Below are 19,133 nucleotides of genomic sequence, written 5' to 3'. Positions count from 1 at the left end.
GCAGTATCACAAAACATATCAGGCAGAGTATCTGCTACGTTCTGAAGCTCGATGATTCATTGCACTTCAACTTCGGACTGTGCAGTACAGGGATCGAGATGAGACATAGTGGGGACAGATCATGACAATTCATGTTGTTCCTGTTGAACTTGTGTGTTCTTATCTCCCCCTAACGATGGGAAGACTATCTCATCAAAATGACAATCCGCAAATCTAGCGGTAAAGAGATCGCCTTTCAAGGGTTCCAGGTAGTGGACGATAGTTGGAGCTGCATATCCAACATATATGCACATTCGTCTTTGTAGACTCATCTTAGTACGTTGTGGCGGAGTAATAGGCACATAAATGGCACAACCAAAAATACGTAAGTGCGAGATATCAGGCTCGTACCCAGTCACTAGCTGTAACGCAAAAATAAGGTTGGGTGGCAGTGGGTCGTAGACGAATTAGTGTCCCTGCATGCAGTATTGCATATCCCCAAGAGGAAATAGGGAGATTGGTGCGCATAACCAATGTCTGAGCTATCATTTGTAATGGCGGCTTCCGCGAGACCATTTTGGGAATGCACATGTGGAATTAGATGCTCAACATCAATCCCCAGTGACATGCAATAGTCATCAAACGTTTTCGATGTAAACTCCCCAGCATTATCAAGTCGAATTGACTTAATTGAGTGGTTCGGGCAGTGAGCCCGTAGACAGATAATCTAGGATAAGAGTTTAGCATAAGCAGCATTTTGAATGGACAACATCTGCGTATGGAATCCGTTAGCTCTGATATCTTTAAAGCTTCCCTAAACCCACATGGAATCCGTTAGCTCTGATATCTTTAAAGCTTAATAAGGTTCGATTTGCCTTAGGATCATAGAGAACTTCTGCGACATTAATGAATGTGCCATTTGGCAAGAGGAATTGGGTCATTCCATGTCCTTGAACTAAACTTGATGGCCCAGCCATCGTAGTCACAGAGGAATATGTAGGCAACATCTCCAAGAATAATTGCCTATGGCGGAGAATGGTGTGTGTAGTCGTACTAACCGCAAGACATTGCAGTTCTCTAGAATCCATTCCTAAAAGAAAACGCCTGTAATTAAAAAGAAGTCATAATAAAAAGAACTCAACTTTTATTAATAAGCCAAACGGAAGTACATCATTGTCTCTTTAATCAAAGAAAATCTAATCCAATGAACTAGCTAATGCAAAACAATGGTAGTCGTCTAACTTCTTTCGGTAACTCCAAAGCAAATGTGACTAAGTGAGTAGAGAGATATCGGTGGAGCAAGGCTCGCTTAAGTACTACTTATCTCAAAACATTCCTAGACATCACACTTACTTTGGATGAGCCTAGTTTGAAGAAAGACTAAAACCATTGGCATTTATTACAAAAATAATATGGCAATTGCCTACATCTCTTGAAAAATAAAAAGACTTAATCAATCACCAGTCTCTTGGCCTTTGAAGTCTTCAACCCTTAGAGCGAGATCGTCATCTTGACCTTCGTCCTCAATGTAATTTACTTCCCTTGCTTCACGAGTCTTGTACGCGTTTGCAACATTCTAGGGTGCTTTACATGCTTTGGCCCAATGTCCGGACGCTCTACACCGAAGACAAGCATCTTTATGGTCAGGCTCCCTTGATCGAGGAGCTTTAGGGGCGCGTTAGGGACGACTATTAACCTTGGTGGCATTACCATCATAGCCGGAGGCTCTGCCACCCTCTTTCGTCACACGTTGACCTCCACGGTTTCGTGCACGCCTATCTTGGCGGTTTCCTTCCTCTTTGGGGTGAGTATATGGACCGGAACGTCCAGAATTATCCATTTTCCTAGGGTTTCGCTCCTTACGCCCTTCCTTAGGAGCGCGACTATAGTTAGACTCCGGAATAGACTTGGTTCCCACGGGTCTAGAGTTATAGTTCTTCACAAGTATGTTGTCGTGCTTTTCAGCTACGTTCATGGCTCTAATAAGCTCATGAAACCTTGTGATGCGTCCGGCATTAACATCAATCTGATAATTCTTTGCAATCATCAATGCAGAGATGGGGAAGGTAGAGAGAGTTTTCTCGATCAACATCGTATCAGTGATGTTCTTTCCACATAATTCCATCAAAGACTTGATACGAAGGGCTTCCGAGTTATAGTTAAGTACAGACTTGAAATCACAGAAGCGGAGACTATATCATCTCACTTCTAAATCAGGAAGCAGGGAGTCACGCACGTTGCCAAATCGCTACTCGAGTTCTACCCATAGCTTTCTAGGGTCCTCTTCATTGAGGTACTCATTCTGGAGCATGTCATTCATGTGCCTTGTCATGAAAATGATGGCTTTAGCTTTGTTGCCTCCATAGTAGCTCTATTTGCTTCCAAAACGGCAGCTTGTTGAGGAGTAAGCACGTTCTGACTTGGCTCTTGGATCGTGTCTAGGATCCCTTTAGCTTTAAGATGTTGGCGCACATCACGGACCCATTTGTGGTATCTTGCACCTGTTTTCTCTAGTAGAGCAAAGTTCAACTAGTTCAGGTTACTCATCCTGAAAAACAACAAGAAATTAGGGTAAGTTTCGGACCAAAAAATGCTACCACGAAAACATATAAAATTTCTGAGCGTAGTCACTCCTAAGAAATTAGGAATTTCAGAGCGTAGTCGCTTCCAAAAAATCCGATTCCAAGAGGTCTTGGATTAGATCGAAACAATGATGTGTTTGTGGTCGATCATAACTTCTCAACAAACTCTAAGTTTGGAGAACTCTACAAGCTCCAAGCTTGGAGTGAGCACGAACCCCCAGAGTTCGGCTTTTGTTCTCCCCTATGAAGAAGAAAGGGGGGTAGAAGAAAGGAGGTTGCAAGTCCCTAAGAAAAATAAGGGAAAAAGAATAAAAACTTCAAAAACGGAAACTTTTAAAACATATCTCTAAAATTGCCTGAAAAGTCACCGAAAAAATCAGCGAAAAGTTGTCGGAGGGTCGTCGAAAAATTGGGATGGTCGGCGCTGGTTGTCATTGGCCAGAGGCAGTCGGAATTGGTCAGTGGTGGCCGGAATTAATCGGTGGTGGTCGGAGTATTTGCTACCGGTCAGTCAGGCGGCCGGTTCAGCAAGTTTTAGACCGGCTCTTGGAACGATCTGACCGGTTCTGGAATCGTGAGATCGAGGCGCTACTGCTGACAAAATTTGGTAGCAATCGGAGGTCCGAAAGGTGGTGACCTGGCGGAGTATTTGATACGGGCAGTTTGGAGCTTCCGGTGGCCGGTTTAGTAGGTTTTCGGCCGGTTCTGGTGGTTCTGTAGCCGGTTCTGAATTCCTGGGGTAGAGGGCTTCAAGATGTGCTGTGGAGGCAGAAAATATTTCAAGGTTTTGTATTTGGATTTAGGGTTTTAGCTTCTTGAATCAGGCTATTTATTTCAGGGTTAGGGCTTCGTGTTGATAACGTGTTTAAGGAAAACGAAATTGGGAGAGAATTTGCTGTGCTTTCATTGATAATAGGGGCATCTTTATATAGAGGATTACAAGCATAGAAGTAGAGTTATATATGGAAAATGATTGGATATCTATGAATATCTCCGAGAATATCTCTAACATAAACCTTATTGCAACTTGTACAAGTAACCTAGAGTTTGGGCCAGACACATATTCTGGATTTACTTGAACAAATTTTTAATAATCACAACCATTCATTCTTTAGTTATCTACACACATATGAATCCTATAAAAAATTAGCTAAATTAGAAAACGTTTAACCATTTGATTAGCACAATGTTTGTTTTAATTTTATCTAACGGACTACATTTGTTTACACAATTTTGAGTGACCAAAAGATTATGGATTTGATTGATTTTTTGTAGACACAATTCTTGCATAGAAATCTAAAGGATCAATGGTTGAAATTATTGAATTATGTCATATACTGTTATAAATTGTAAAAATCCTCAAATTCTTAAAGTAAGGATGTCCTCTCTTGATCCTCCCTATCTATATATATATATATATATATATATATATATATATATATATATATATATATATATATATAGGGAGGATCAAGAGACGACGTCCTTAAACTCTTAAAGTGAGAATGTTTTTTTTTTTTTTTTTTTTGAAATGGGGCTGGTGCGGCTGCTCTCAAGCCTTGATTAATGAAACTGCAGAATACAAGGGGGGGACGTAAAGCCTGAACCCAAAATTACAATAAGCATAGAGAGAACATCCTGAAATAATACCAAGAGTCCCTACAAAATCTATGTATTCTAACATGTACCAACTAGCAAAGAGTGCACGAATGGCTACTCTATTTGCTTTGACATAGCGGTGACATACCGGAAAGATAACTCTATGACGAAGAAGCATCAGTACAAATAGCACAGCTTTCCCACTATGTTGCCTCACGGAAACAAATCCGACGACACTTCGTTTCACTCTGCCACTAGGAGGTTGCGTCCATTTGATTAAACAAATAGCTCGCCACCTCCCTAGGCCTGAGAAGACACACTGAGTGTGCATACCGGGACAAAGCCCATATCGCCCTACCCAAAAGAGATAGGGAATTATTGCTGGCATTGAGCCATAGCTAATTAAATTTAAATGAAAATAAGACAAAACAAAACATATAACCGGGTCAATGGTCAAAGCCCAGACCCACAGTCCAATAGGCCCAAGTCGAAAGTGGGTGCAGAAATCACGAAGTCTCCATCCCGCCGGCGCCACCCATGTAATCCCAACCCCGGCAGCATCGCCACCGCAACCTTCCTCGAGCCATCTAGCCTCGCCGCCCCTCCTCAGATCAGCGCCAAATCGCCCAAACCAAATCGGGTCAAACCGATCCGATCTGAACCCAGTGCTCTTGTCCCGCGGCCATGTCCAGCACCTCGCATTTGAACTGAACCCGCGGATCTCCGGAAACACGCCAGCAATTCGAAGCCATCAGGTCGTTCGCGCTCCGCGCTCCTCCCTAGGGCAAGGCGATGTCGACCCTGCCTTCCAGTCATCACCCTGCCTCGGTCCTTTTCCGTCAAAACCTCCAACCACCCGGGACAGCAACGTCATCATCCTGCAACCAAAACTTCGACCGGACCAAATAACACCGAACACAGGGTCCCTTCTAGCCCGTCCGACGCCGCCGCCGCAAGGGCGTGCCGTCAGACCGGGCATCCAAACTCTCCGGACGACTAGATGCAGCTCCTGGTTTTTGAGAGAAAAGTCTTACCGGACGACTAGATGCGGCTCCTGGTTTCACCGTATGAGAATGTTTTTATTTTTAGTATGTATTTTAATAATCACACCATTCATTCTCTAGTTACCCACACACATATGAATCCTACAAAAATTTAGCCAAATCGGAAAACGTTTAACCATTTGATTAGCACAATGTTCGTTTTAATTTTATCTAGCGTTACATTTGTTTACAAACTTTTGAGTGACTAAATGATCACTAAATTCCCTTTACCGTCTTGTACTTTTATACACGAAAATCATGTTAGTCTCTGCTAATTTAATTTTATCAACAACAGCCTTATACTTATCAATTTGATTAGTGTACGTAGTCCAACCGTTAGTCAATCCTTTAATTTTGAGCGTTAAATGGTGACATGGCACAAATGAGGCCTATTTTTTAAGGAGATTTAGGAATGATGTGATAGTTCTATTCATCTCTTAAGGAATGATGTGATAGTTCTATTCATCTCTTAAGGAGATTTATATGGTATTATGTCCATGTACATAAGAAAAAGTAATCAATCCTAATCTAAGGGGAGTGTTTTCATTTAAGTATCTACAAGAATTTTATTTTATTTTTTTGGTATTTTAAAATGGGACTATATTCAGCTTATCGCCATATATATTTTTAATATTTTAAAAGGGGACTAAATTCCGTTTACCACCCTATACTTATACTCGAAAATCAATTTATTCTCTGCTCTTTTAATTTCATCAGCAACACCCCCTATACTTACCAATTTGATCAGTCTAGTCCAACTGTTAGCCAATCCGTCAATTTTGACCGTTAAGTGGTGATGTGGCACAAATAGGACCTACTTTTTTATGACTTGGACTGCCTGATCATCTTAGAGTGCTGACATGGCCAATAGATATCTACTTTTCGGAAAGCAATTGCTTGGCCCAAAGTCCACATAGAATAAGCCTGGCCCAAACTTGAGTTCCAAATTAAAAGGCATAGTTTGCTTAGTTTATTTTTTGTTTTTCCTTTTTCAATTTTTTTGTGTCTAGTTGAATGTATAGTATGAAGAGGATTGATAAATTTTAGCAAATTACCTACAATTTTTTTTTTTTTTAAATGTTGAATTTGGGTCTTTGTGGCTGCCCTGAAGCATTCGATTAACGAAACCACAAAATGGGGGACATGGTGGCTAAACCTCATATTACAATATGCATCAAGAGAACTTCCTGAGATAAAATCAATTTGTAAATGGTAATTTTGCACTCATTATTGACCCTCAATAAAACTGCTTATAACCCATAAAAGTAAGAAAATGGTGATTTATACTCATTATTGATATGATAAAACTATTCCTATATGCATCCGAGTCCTAATCACAATAGAAGTAGAAAACATAAATAAGGAAAGTAAATATATGCTATTAACAGTGATGAATTATCTAATGAAGTTTATTATTATTGGAGCAGTTGTAGTAGCAAGAATCAACATAGCCTTCTGCATAGCTTGTAGTATCTACATGACAAACAATCATATCGTAAATAATTGGAAGCACAGTGAAATAATGAACGAGAAATAGAGAATTTAAGTGAAAGTATAGGTACCAGAAATGGAGGGTTTGGTAATGTTGTTTATGACTTTGCTGATAGAACTCACACAATTATGAGTACAACCATAGGCAACTTTAGAAGTTGGCACAATCTTGCAAGCAATCATGCAAAAGCCCACGCACTCTGCATATGTTGGGGGTTCGATTATACTTGCAGCGCAAGAGATGACACACTTCTCGGCACAAGTTAGAGTACTTGTGTCCGGAATAACAATAGAGTCTTGAGGAGCTGGGGCTACTGCTAATGAAAGCACAAGCATGCCTAGCAGACCCACACATCTCAACACAATAGTAGTACTAGCCTCCATTGCTAAGCTCTCTTATTTTTCTTGGTTTTGGTAAAGCTAGCTAATTTTTTTTTTGTTGCTAGATGAAGTGGAAGTTAACCTCAAAGCTTAATTTATAGGTTGATATTTTTGCCATCTATGGAAATGCTATAAATTTCCTAGCAAATAGTATTTGGAAATAATGTGATATTTTTATTCATCTCTTAAGGAAATACACACACACACACATATAGTATTATGTCCACGTGAATCGTAATCAATCTAAATCTTGGGGGGTGGGGGGGGGAGGTGTATTCATTTAAAAGTTTATAAGATATTTTTTTTGTATTTAAAATAGTACTAAATTCAGTTTACCACCTGGTAGATTTTTTTAATATTTTAATAGGGGAATAAAATTCGTTTACCGCCCATATTTATACTATTTTTATTAGTTTTGGTTATGCTAGCAAGTTTTCTTTGTTACTGGATGAGGTGGAAGTTAACCTAAGCCTTAATTTACGGATTGATTCTTTTGCCATCAATGGAAATGCTATCAATTTCCTAGCATACAATAATTGAGAATAATGTGTTATTTCTATTCATCTCTTAAGGAGATTTATATAGTATTTCGTTCATGTACATAATGGAAAGTAATCAATCATAATCTTAGGAGGGTGTATTTAATTTAAGAGTCTACAAGATACCTTCTTCTTTTTTTTTTTGTATTTTAAAAGGGGACTAAATTCAATTTACCACTCGGTAAATTTTTTTATATTCTAATAGTGGACTAAATTTCGTTTCCTACCCTATACTTAATTACTTATACCCGAAAATTATGTTAGTCCATGCTCTTTTAATTTCATTAGCAACACCCTTACTAACCAATGTTCATAAGTCTAGTCTAATAGTTAACCAATCAATCAATTTTGACCGTTAGGTAGTGACGTGGCACAAATGGGATCCACTCTTTTATTAGTACTAGCCTCCATTGCTAAGCTCTCCTCTATATATTAGTTTTGGTTATGCTAGCTTGTTTTCTTTGTTGCTGGATGAAGTGGAAGTTAACCTCAAGTCTTAATTTATAGGGTGTTTATTTTGTCATCTATGGAAATGCCATCAATTTCCTAGTAACAGTATTTGAGAATGATGTGATATTTCTATTCATCTCTTAAGGAGATTTATACAGTATTATGCCCATGTACATAAGGAAAAATAGTCAATCCTAATCTAAGGGGAGTGTATTCATTTAACTATTTAAGAGTTTACAAGATTTTTTTTGTTTTTTTTAATATTTTGAAAAGGGACTATATTCAGCTTACCGCCCTATATATTTTTTTGTATTTTAAAACGGGATTAAATTCCGTTAACCGCCCTGTATAGCTGTACTTATAGTCGAAAATCACTTTATTCTCTGCTCTTTTAATTTCATCAGCAACACCCATATACTTGCCAATTTGATCAGTCTAGTCCAACCGTTAGCCAATTCGTCAATTTTAACCATTAAGTGGTGACATTGCACAAATATGTTACATCTCGTACCCAGATTTGGTTACATGGTGGAGTTTTCTATTTGTTGGCTAATATGTTGAGATTTTGGTTATTGGGTATCAACTAGAGCAAGAATTTTGTTTTGGTATGTGTTCGGAAATTAGTTTTATTTCGAGTTTTGTGATGTTAGATTGAGTAGATGCAAATGTTATATTATTTTATTGTTGTATGGTGATTATTGACATTTTCATATCATTTAGGAACTAAAGCTTCTTCTTGCATTATGCAAATTTGGGTATATGAGATTGTTGTTTTCAATTTGTAAATGGTGATCTTGCACTCGTTATTGGCCCTCAATAAAACTGCCTATAACCCATAAAAGTAAGAAAATTGTGATTTAACACTCATTATTGATATGATAAAACTGCTCCTAGTACAAAGCATGATTGGTGCTTATATAGGCATCCAAGTCCTAATCAACATAGATAATAGAAGTAGAAAACATAAATAAGGAAAGTAAATTTCTGCTATTAACAGTGATGATTTATCTAATGAAGTTTATTATTCTTGGAGCAGTTGTAGTAGCAAGAATCAACATAGCCTTCTGCATAGCTTGGAGTATCTACATGACAAACAATCATATTGTAAATAATTGGAAGCACAGTGAAATTATGAATGAGAAATAGATAACTTAAGTGAAAGTATAGGTACCAGAAATGGAGGGTTTGGTAATGGTGTTTATGACTTTGCTTATAGAGCTCACACAATTATGAGTACAACCATAGGCAACGTTGGAAGTTGGCACAATCTTGCAAGCAAGCATGCAAAGGCCCACACATGTTGCATATGCTGGCGGCTCCTCTATGCTTACAGCGCAAACGATGGCACACCTTTCGGCACACTTTAGAGTACTTGTGTCTGGAATAACAACAGATTCTTGAGGAGCTGGGGCTACTGCTAATGAAAGCACAAGCATGCCTAGGAAACTCACACATCTCAACACAATATTAGTACTAGCCTCCATTGCTAAGCTCTCTTCTCTTTTGATTGGTTTTGGTTATGCTAGCTAGTTTTTTTTGTTGCTGGATGAAGTGGAAATTAACCTCAAGCCTTAATTTATAGGGTGATTCTTCTCCATATATGGAAATGCCATCAATTTCTTAGCAAACAGTATTGGGGAATAATGTGATATTTCTATTAATCTCTCAAGGAGATTTATTTAGTATTATTGTATTACGTTCATGTACATAAGAGAAAGTAATTAATCTTAATCTAAGGGGGATGTATTCATTTAAGAGTCTACAAGATTTTTTTGTATTTTAAAAGTGGACTAAATTCAGTTTATAGCCCTGTAGATTTTTTTATATTTTAAAATGGGACTAAATTCTGTTTACCGTCCTGTACTTAAACCTGAAAATCATGTTAGCCTCTGCCGTTTTAATTTCATCTACAAAGTGCTATTCTTATCAATTTGATTAGTCTAGTCCAACCGTTAGCCAATCCGTCAATTTTGACCGTTCAATGGTGAACTGACAATGGTGAAGTGACACAAATGACACCCACTTTTTTTATTAGTACTATCATCCATTGCTAAGTTCTCTTGTCTTTTTATTAGTTTTTGTTATGCTAGCTAGTGTTTTTTTTTTTGCTGGATGAAGTGGAAGTTAACCACAAGTCTTAATTTATATGATAATTCTTTTGTCATCTATGGAAATGCCATCAATTTTCTGGCAAACAGTATTTGGGAATGATGTGATATTTCTATTTAACTCTTAAAGAGATTTATATAGTATTACGTCCATATACATAAGGGAAAGTAATCAATCCTAATCTAAGGGGGGTGTATTCATTTAAGAATCAACAAGATTTTTTTTGTTTTTTGTATTTTAAAAGGGGACTATATTTAGCTTGCTGCCCTGTATATATATTTTTTATTTTAAAAATGGACTAAATTTTGTTTACCGCCTTCTACTTATAATCGAAGATCACTTTATTCTCTGCTCTTTTAATTTTATTAGCAACACCCCTATACTTACCAATTTGATCAGTCTAGACCAACTGTTAGCCAATTCGTCAATTTTGATCATTAAGTGGTGACATTGCACAAATAGGAGCTACTTTTTTATGACTTGGCAAAAACGTGGAGACCCGATCATCTTAGAGTGTTGACATGACCAATAGAGATCCATTTTTCTGAAAGTGACTGGTTTTTTTTTTTTTTTTTTTCGAGAGTATTATTTTCTCTCTAGCCGCGCGACACTAGAGCTTGCTAAAAAACTAATTGCTTCCGTCCTACTGCGCGTCCATTGACGTTGTCGTCGGACATGTGTTGTTGATGGGTGGGTGTGGTTCTCTCGATCGGTGCAGTTTCGATTTTGATCGCTGGGATTGGGGTCAGGTGGCAGGAGAGTTCGATACCGGTTGGGAGATCGGGTTCTGTTCGTGCAAGCTGGGATTGTAGGAGGAAGGGGCGTCAGGCAACCTGTTTGATGTTGCTGGTTTAAGGTTGAAGACGGAGAAGGAGGCGGGAGTCATGGCGGCGATTTGCAATCTGGTTGTACAGAGATGGCGGTTGCTGGCTGTTTTTTTCTGGGTTGGATCTATGAATCATTCCATATCCAATCTAGGAATGGTAGCTGGGTTTGTTGTGTCTTGGGCCATCCGTCTTAGAGGAGCGCCGGCCACTACTAGAATTATGGCCCCAGACATCGGCAAAAAACCGATGAGAAACAAAAACCCGACCGATGTCTTTGTGGGTGATGAGAAAGATCCTAAAAATGCAGACATCGGTTTTTAGCCAATGTCTAGTATTCGTGTAGACATCGGTTCCTAATTATAAATCGATGTAAATAGGTTTAAATGATAACAAACTTACATGTTTTACTATTGTTAAACCCACATTTTATTGTATTTATGCTTAAAGAAATATAGATTACACAACACAAGTTTGCGTTTTAACATCGTTATTGATTTAAGAACCGATGACTGATACTGTTGCAAACATCGGTTCCCATTTTGGAACTGATGTCTGGTACTCAGTAACATATCGTTTTCGACAAAAAATCGATGTCTGTATATTTTAGTAACATCGATTTCCATTTTGGAACTGATGTCTGGTACTCAGTAACATATCGTTTTCGACAAAAAATCGATGTCTGTATATTTCAGTAACATCGATTTCCATTTTGGAACTGATGTCTGGTACTCAGTAACATATCGTTTTCAACAAAAAATCGATGTCTATATATTTCAGTAACATCGATTTTCATTTTGGAACTGATGTATCTGTATTACTAGACATCAGTTTTTATGGTTAAAACTGATTTCAACTTTATATCTAGACATCATACTAGAAAGTACGTCCGCGCGATGCTACGGGTTTAGGCGATAAGAGTAGTAGTCACAATCTTATAATGTTTGCCGAATATGCTATCGTTTTACATATCATAAAAGCTGGTTCACAAACTTTTTCACTAACTCTTACAAACTCTCTCTAATTCTTCCATTATCAAATCTATACATTCCTCCATTTCTGCCTTACAGATCACTAGCCTCTTCCACATTGTAAGTTGAATTAGATGCAAGAGAATACTTCTGTGTGGCTGAAAATTCCAGCATGACCAACCTACACAACTGCAAAATTCAAAAATCAATATCAATGATCAATTCATGACAAAACAAACATAACAAAAATCAATCACTGTATACAAACATAACAAAAATCAATCACTGTATATCACTAAAAATACAATCTTCCAATTACAAAAACACCTCCAATTTCTGAACTAAATGACCACTAATAAATTTCCAACAACACCTCCAATTTATGAAGCAAACACCTGATTTACAAAGCCAATTACTAATTGCATAGTCCTCCAATTTACTGTAAAGTTTGTAGGCTAATTCTAATCTAACAAAAACAACGAAAACCAACCATAAACTCAGAAAATACTTGATCACCCTCCAAACCATTTGACCACAAACCTGAAAATGCACAACAAAAGAAAACAAAAGTGTAAGCCTACTCAAGCAGCTTCGTGGCTTACCACTTGGTTGTTCACTTGTTCTTCAAGGATAGAAGTTACCTCTCAAATGAATACACCTATAACCAATTCAAGCAACATATACTTAACTGTAGATGATTAAGAAGACAACAAACATTGGGAGGGCAAGCAATGAACAAAACCCTCAATAGGCAATGAAAAGAAAAAAATAACTGAGAAAATTATATTCCTGTATGTACTAAGGCTACCCTAGGAACACTTTTTCACTTTTCAGGATGTGTATTGCATATTTCATTCTACTCATTAAAACATATAAAGAGCTGAAATATTAAACCAACCTTCGTTGAGACACAATGCTGCTGCTGCACTCGGAAAATAGCACTTGATGACAGGATGCAGAAATTAGTACTTTTGGTATTGCCCTGTGTGGCCAAACATGACCACTGCCAAACCAAGAATTTGTATTTATGACATGAGAACAATTTGCAGCATTGGAGATCTGAGTTTCAGGTCCCTAACCACGGCCCTAAATGATAATTGATCTTTTGCACATTCGAGTAGCTGGTTTAACAAACATTCTCTCCAAGGTATACTTCCTGTTCCATGAAACGAATTAAATGAATTAAGCTTATATCCACCACATGAATATTTAAACAAACTGCAATACTATATAGAAAAGAAGACAAAAGCATGATTATGAACCCCACAGTAGACATACCTGGTTGTCGACGCCATCAATGTTAGCTAACCTTGCTTTGGTACATGGCCTTGTTAAAGAAACCTTTTTTATTGCTTGATCACCACAACAGCATATCTGCAAAGAGGAAACTATTGATGTATGTGTGCACTCACCTCCCACTTGTGCCTACATAAACATAGGTCATCTTAGTTGCAAGCATGAAAATTTCAAATCTGTTTGTTTGAATTGTGAATATGTAGCATACAAACCCAAACTCAAAACCAACAACAAACTGAATCATCCACTTATAACCACAAAATGCAAGATTAATATGATGAAATGCCAAAACAAGGAACAGATTTAGAACAAGAAAACTGACGAACAGAGTATAAGATCAAAACCAACGCCAGAGTAATTAATAATTAACTCTGAATATGAGTAGGTAACCCAATATAGCAGAACGAACCCGAGTCCTGAAGTTCCACAGTTTTAATAGCAAGACTGCCCTGTATCCCTGCAAATGCAGTGAAGTTCAAACAAAAAACCCAGAAATGGAAGACTGGAAGTATCGAATGAAGTCACTGTATCCCTGCCCCTCTGAGTTTGTGATGCTTTAACCTCTAAAACCGACTTTTCTCATGTTCCTTTCTTTCCCGTATATGGATAAGTGTGTGTTTCCTTGGACATACCCATCTACAAAAGGCCTGTGTATGGATTGTATGCTTGGACAGGCATACCTGCTCCATAGGGGTGCGCAGGTGCTCCATGAGGATTCCCAAAAGGATTCAAAGATTGCGGTTGTTGTTGGCCCATCATCATCATCTGCTGTTGTTGATACATGAAGGCCTGTTGCTGCTGGTTGGCCATTGCGGCCATCTGTACAGAGGGTGGTGCGGCCACTGTGTTGGATGCATAAAAGGGATCATGAATTGGTTGTTGCATCATGCCACCATTCATGGGAGCCTGCTCCCATGGGTTGTAGCTTACATTTTGATTGTTTCTTCTAATTGCATCATCATATAGGCTGTCTAGTGTAAGCAAGTCCAACCCTCCCGCCTTCACTCAATAGATAAAAGATGTTAATAGTGTTCTTGGTCAACAGAGAGATAAAAAGAAACAAAGAAAGGAAAAAAAAAACAGAAGCAAAATCATGTGTAATATAAAGGAAACCGACTATTAATTGCAATAAAAAGTAAACATTAGGATACAGGGGAACTTAGTAAGGGAAGTATACCAATTTGCTAGCAGCTGTAGCACTCTCATTTGAGCTTGGGGCTGTAACAAGTGCCAATTCCCAACCTGTTTCATTTGCTTGAGGTTGAGCCGCAGGTTGATCAGCTGCAAGAACCACAAAAGCAAATTTAGTTACTTTTAGAGACATACAGAGGTCTTTCATCAAACACAAAGGCAAGAAGCTTCATGCATATTTCTTTAATGATTTACAAGAAATTATTTATTATTATATCACGCAGATAGAGATGGAACACTTACAAACTGGAACAATAGCTAAAGCCATGGCATTCTTCTCATCTAATGCTGCAGTATCTGGAACAGGATCATTCAAACCCTAGCAACAAAAGAAAGCCAACCAATTTAAACTTCAAAAACTTATAATTTTGAAGACTCATTCAAGAAACAATAGCAAAAAAAAAAAGGGGATTATTTTGAGAACTACTAGCAAATCAAGTGGTTCAACTACAGGTGCTACCACTTTTACTGGTTCAGGTGGAGGTGGGGAAGGTGGACGTGCCTCATCGTCTTGGGTCTTTTTGTCCTCTATGGTCAAGATTTCCTTGGGGGCAGAAATTTTATTGTCAATCACCTGTCAAAGTAAAGATTGAAGTCGAAGGAACTGTCACAAACTGTATTGATAAAGAGAAACAGTAACTACAAAGCAAAATGGAATACAAAGACAATGAAAACGAGATGTATAAAATCAAATATCAAGACTATAATACCAGAACATTTCATATAACATACCACCTTAAAATTCATTGAGGGCCAATATAAAAGGTACAAGATAATCCAGTATTAAACATAAAATCAAAATCCATAACTCCATTAACCAATACACTGTGATTTGTTATCAACTAGTAGATACTTCACTAAAGTTTATATATGTCATAAGTGTGCTCATTCATGTGATTGCATTGCATAATCTTTACAAGTGCTGCACAAGTGTCAAAAAGCAAAGATCGGATTTATCTCATTTATGATTGACTCGAATTGATCCACTATTTTCTGATTGGGAACGACATTGGCTTGTTTTCTCCCAAAATAACCAAACTTACAGGAAGAGTATTTTCATACCTCCTTGCGAACTATTGAGACACGGGGAGCTTCTCTGACGTACTCTTCCATGGCTTGTAAAACTGATGCAGGGGGCTACATTATAAACAAATTATTATTTCAACATGTATAGTTGCAAGGAATCCAAATCTGAAATCGAACCCTCAAGTCTGTAAGTAAAGTGAGTAACCAAGCAACTTACCCAGAAATCCGAAATCGAACCCAGCCTTCAAGCCTTCAAGAATCTGAAATCAAAAACTGAAATCGAAGTATCGATTGAACCCATCCTTCAAGCCTTCAAGTAAGCCTTCAAGAAGTATCCTAAGAGTTGCAGAACCAAATCTTGTAGGGAGTTCATGTCGGAGATTGACGAGCTCATGTCGGAGAATGAGCTCGAGGTAAGGTCGGAGAAGGAGCTCGAGGTCAGATCGGAGAACAAGCTCGAGGTGGCTCGAGTCAGAGAAGGAGCTCGAACGGCTCGGGTCGGAGAAGGAGCTCGAGCAGCTCGGATCGGACAACGAGCTCAGGCCAAGTTGGAGAAAGAGGTCGGGGAATCGGGGCAGGTCAGGTTGGAGAGAGAACGAGGTTGACAAGGTTCGAGAGTTTTCATAAAAGTGAGAGTTATTAGGGTTCGATAGTTTCAGACAGAGGGAAAAAATACTAAGTGGGGGAATGAAATAATTGGTCCCGCGTTTCTCAAAAGTTTCAAACTTAGTCCCTCCGCGTTTTTGAAAATTTTTCAAACGAAACTTTTCTCATCGTTTTATTTGGTGACTGATGTCTATAATAACAATAGAAATCGGTTTTTTCACAAACTGATGTTAACATGTTTTTTAACATCAGGTGCAATCCTGACCGATTTAATAGTGGCGATGTCTAATGACATTATTCTAGTAGTGGGCTATGGCGACCAGATGCTGGTGGTGGGGTGATGGTGAGAGTGGGACGTCAGTGGTGGCTGGTGTTGTAAATTTTAATTTAGTACTCGCAAGTGCACGAATCAATTGTAGAATAAATGTGAAAGCACGAGGTAATTCCCTCAAGGACTGATTGAAACAATTTTGCTATGACAAGTGTGCTATACTTAAGTGAAACAAACTGATTTTTATGATGATTGAGTTGTAAACAGAAAATTAAAGAAAGAAAAATTAAAATTAAAGACAAGAATGAGCAATGAGATTTAAACTCTAAAGAAAGTAGATTATGAAGATGCTAAAGCATTGAATCCACCACCTAATACTTCTATCCTATTCTCTAGTTGATAACAATTGAATTCCCTAGATTTCAAGCTAAAGATTTCCGTACATAAGCCTTATTGATCCCAGACATATGCCAAAGTTCTTCTAACCTATGAATTCCAACTTATTGATCCTGTATAGAATTCAAGTAGCCAAACTATAATTTACTCCACTTAATGATCAGGTTCAAGCAAACATGTTCAACTCCATTAAGCACAAAAGAACTAGAAAATCATGCAAACAAGAATATCGACTATGATCATGCACTTGTATTCTTAATCCACAACTCTTTAATCACAAGATTGAATTATCTTTTGACACCCTAGAAAACATCTACTCATTGATCAAGCATCATGTTCTCCAACCAAATAACTCATAAACAAAACCTAGGTCTTATTGATCCCGAGCAAAGATTTTGAATAAAAGTTCTATTGAAACTGTGATTAAGAGTTTAACATAGAAATCCAGAAATTCAATAGCAAACCAACTAAAGAAATAGAATAGTCATACTAGGGGCTTCATCTCAGCCCTAGCTTAGAAGTTTAGCAATATATCCATAACTATGAAAAGCATGACTAGAATCAAAGAAATCATGAAACAGACAATGGAAGAATTGAGGAACTCGGGTCAGCGATGGTGAGAGCTTCTCTTCTCCTTGTTCTCTGCAGAATATGCTGTGTCTTCTGCCTCTAGGCGTGCTAGGTTTTCTGCCTTGTATGTCTCCCCCAATTCCTACTTGAATTGGGCTTCTTAGGTCTTCTAGTCCAACTTGGAATAAATTTCTTCTCTCCAAAGCAACGCAGGGTTATTAAAGTCAATGCAAGAAATTACTCCAAATATGTCAAACACGTTCAGCCTTGTTCCATTCAAGTGCTAAGAACAACGGACTTGGGCCTCACAAGTCAGATTCTGAAAATCGTCAAAATCTGCCTTCCCGAACTAGGTTCACTTAAACCATCATAACTTCCTCCACAAGAATGCGAATCCACTTCCGTAAAATTCCTTAGAAAGCTAACATCCGTATCTTTCCAATGGTATAAGACTCGTCTGCTAATTCCTTCTGAGAAGGTACAGTTTAATCTATGAAGTTGACGCACAGCAGAGACAATTCTGGACGCTCAGGATAGCAAGCATCCTTTCAATCCCGCGTATGACTTTAAGCTCCAAATCTTTCTTTTCTCCAATTTAACCTACAAAACACAAACACAAAGTAAATGACTCAAAAATGATAAGAACTAAGCCTAGAATCCTACATTTAAGGGTATAAAAATATATGAAATTATGAACCTATCAGCTGGTGTTGAACTGGGTTGGGCCTTACACACAGGTTATGTTCTCCTTGTTATCTGGGTTGTTTCTTGGGTTTGGGCTCCTTGGTTGGGCTATCCCTTGGCTGTTTGCTTTTTTATTGCTTTCATTTTATGTTGTTTAATTTTATTGCGTGTTATGCTAGTAATAAGTCTTTGCATCTATGGAGTAAGGCTAGTCGGGCTATATGCATGTGTGTGCACCCAAAGTAACTTGTCTGCCCTGGGTAGGAGATGAGTTACTTGCTTCGTCAAATGGTCGCTACCGCCTAGTGGCAGGGTGAAGCTAAGTGTCGTCGAATTTATTGTTCGGCGGCAACATAGTAGGAAAGCTGTGCTTTTGGTAATTATGTTATGCTGTAATCGAGTTATAGATCCAGTTATCTTTCCGTTATGTCACCGCTATTTCAAAGCAAATAGAGTAGCCAGTACAACACTCTTTGCTAGTTGGTGCCTGGTTGAATACAGTTTTTCAGTAGAGACTCCCGATATCATTTTAGGATGTTCTTACATGCTTATTGTAATCAGGGGTTTAGGCTCAATGTCCCCCCCCCCCTTGTATTCGACATCATTAATCAAGGCTTGAGGGCAACCGCACAAGCCTTGATCAATGTCCCCCCCCCCCCCCCCCCCCTTGAATTTGTGTCTTTATGGTTACCCTGAAGTTTTGATTCACGAAACTACAAAATAAATGGGGAGACATGATGTCTAAACCTCATATTACAATAAGCATCAAAAGGACTTCCTGAGATAATATCAATTTGTAAATGGTGACTTTGCACTCATTATTGACCCTCAATAAAACTGCCTATAACCCATAAAAATAAGAAAATTGTGATTTAACACTCATTATTAATACGATAAAACTGTTCCTGATACAAAGTATGACCGGTGCTTATATAGGCATCCAAGTCCTAATCATAATAGAAGTAAAAAACATAAATAAGGAAAGTAAATATATGCTCTTAATAGTGATGAATTATCTAATGAAGTTTATTATTCTTGGAGCAATTGTAGTAGCAAGAATCAACGGCATAGCTTGTAATATCTATATGACAAATAATCATATCAGTAAAAGTACAGGTACCATAA

At 38.0% G+C, this 19,133-nt stretch overlaps 1 protein-coding gene across 5 annotated transcripts; it reads right to left on the bottom strand.

Moving 5' to 3' along the window:
• Nucleotides 1–11,800: 11,800 nt before the first annotated feature.
• On the bottom strand, nucleotides 11,801–16,723 carry LOC133715963 (putative clathrin assembly protein At5g35200). Of its 5 annotated transcripts, XM_062142689.1 has the most exons (9): nucleotides 15,699–16,723; nucleotides 15,518–15,592; nucleotides 14,883–15,029; nucleotides 14,699–14,774; nucleotides 14,442–14,545; nucleotides 13,247–14,263; nucleotides 12,867–13,124; nucleotides 12,571–12,626; nucleotides 11,839–12,157 (listed from the first exon to the last, which is right to left on the bottom strand). In XM_062142689.1, exons 2-6 carry the CDS (start codon nucleotides 15,566–15,568, stop codon nucleotides 13,901–13,903), a joined length of 741 nt encoding a protein of 246 aa, XP_061998673.1. In that variant the 5' UTR covers nucleotides 15,569–15,592; nucleotides 15,699–16,723; the 3' UTR covers nucleotides 11,839–12,157; nucleotides 12,571–12,626; nucleotides 12,867–13,124; nucleotides 13,247–13,900. The 5 variants fall into 5 exon arrangements, with proteins under 5 accessions (XP_061998680.1, XP_061998664.1, XP_061998694.1 ...); XM_062142704.1 differs by having other exon boundaries at nucleotides 11,810–13,124; nucleotides 13,247–13,393; nucleotides 13,674–14,263; XM_062142696.1 differs by having other exon boundaries at nucleotides 11,801–13,124; nucleotides 15,687–16,723.
• Nucleotides 16,724–19,133: the final 2,410 nt, after the last annotated feature.

Source organism: Rosa rugosa, chromosome 1, assembly GCF_958449725.1.
Source record: "Rosa rugosa chromosome 1, drRosRugo1.1, whole genome shotgun sequence".
In the NCBI taxonomy this organism is placed as follows: domain Eukaryota; kingdom Viridiplantae; phylum Streptophyta; class Magnoliopsida; order Rosales; family Rosaceae; genus Rosa; species Rosa rugosa.
This window is presented reverse-complemented; position numbering and strand designations above follow the sequence as displayed.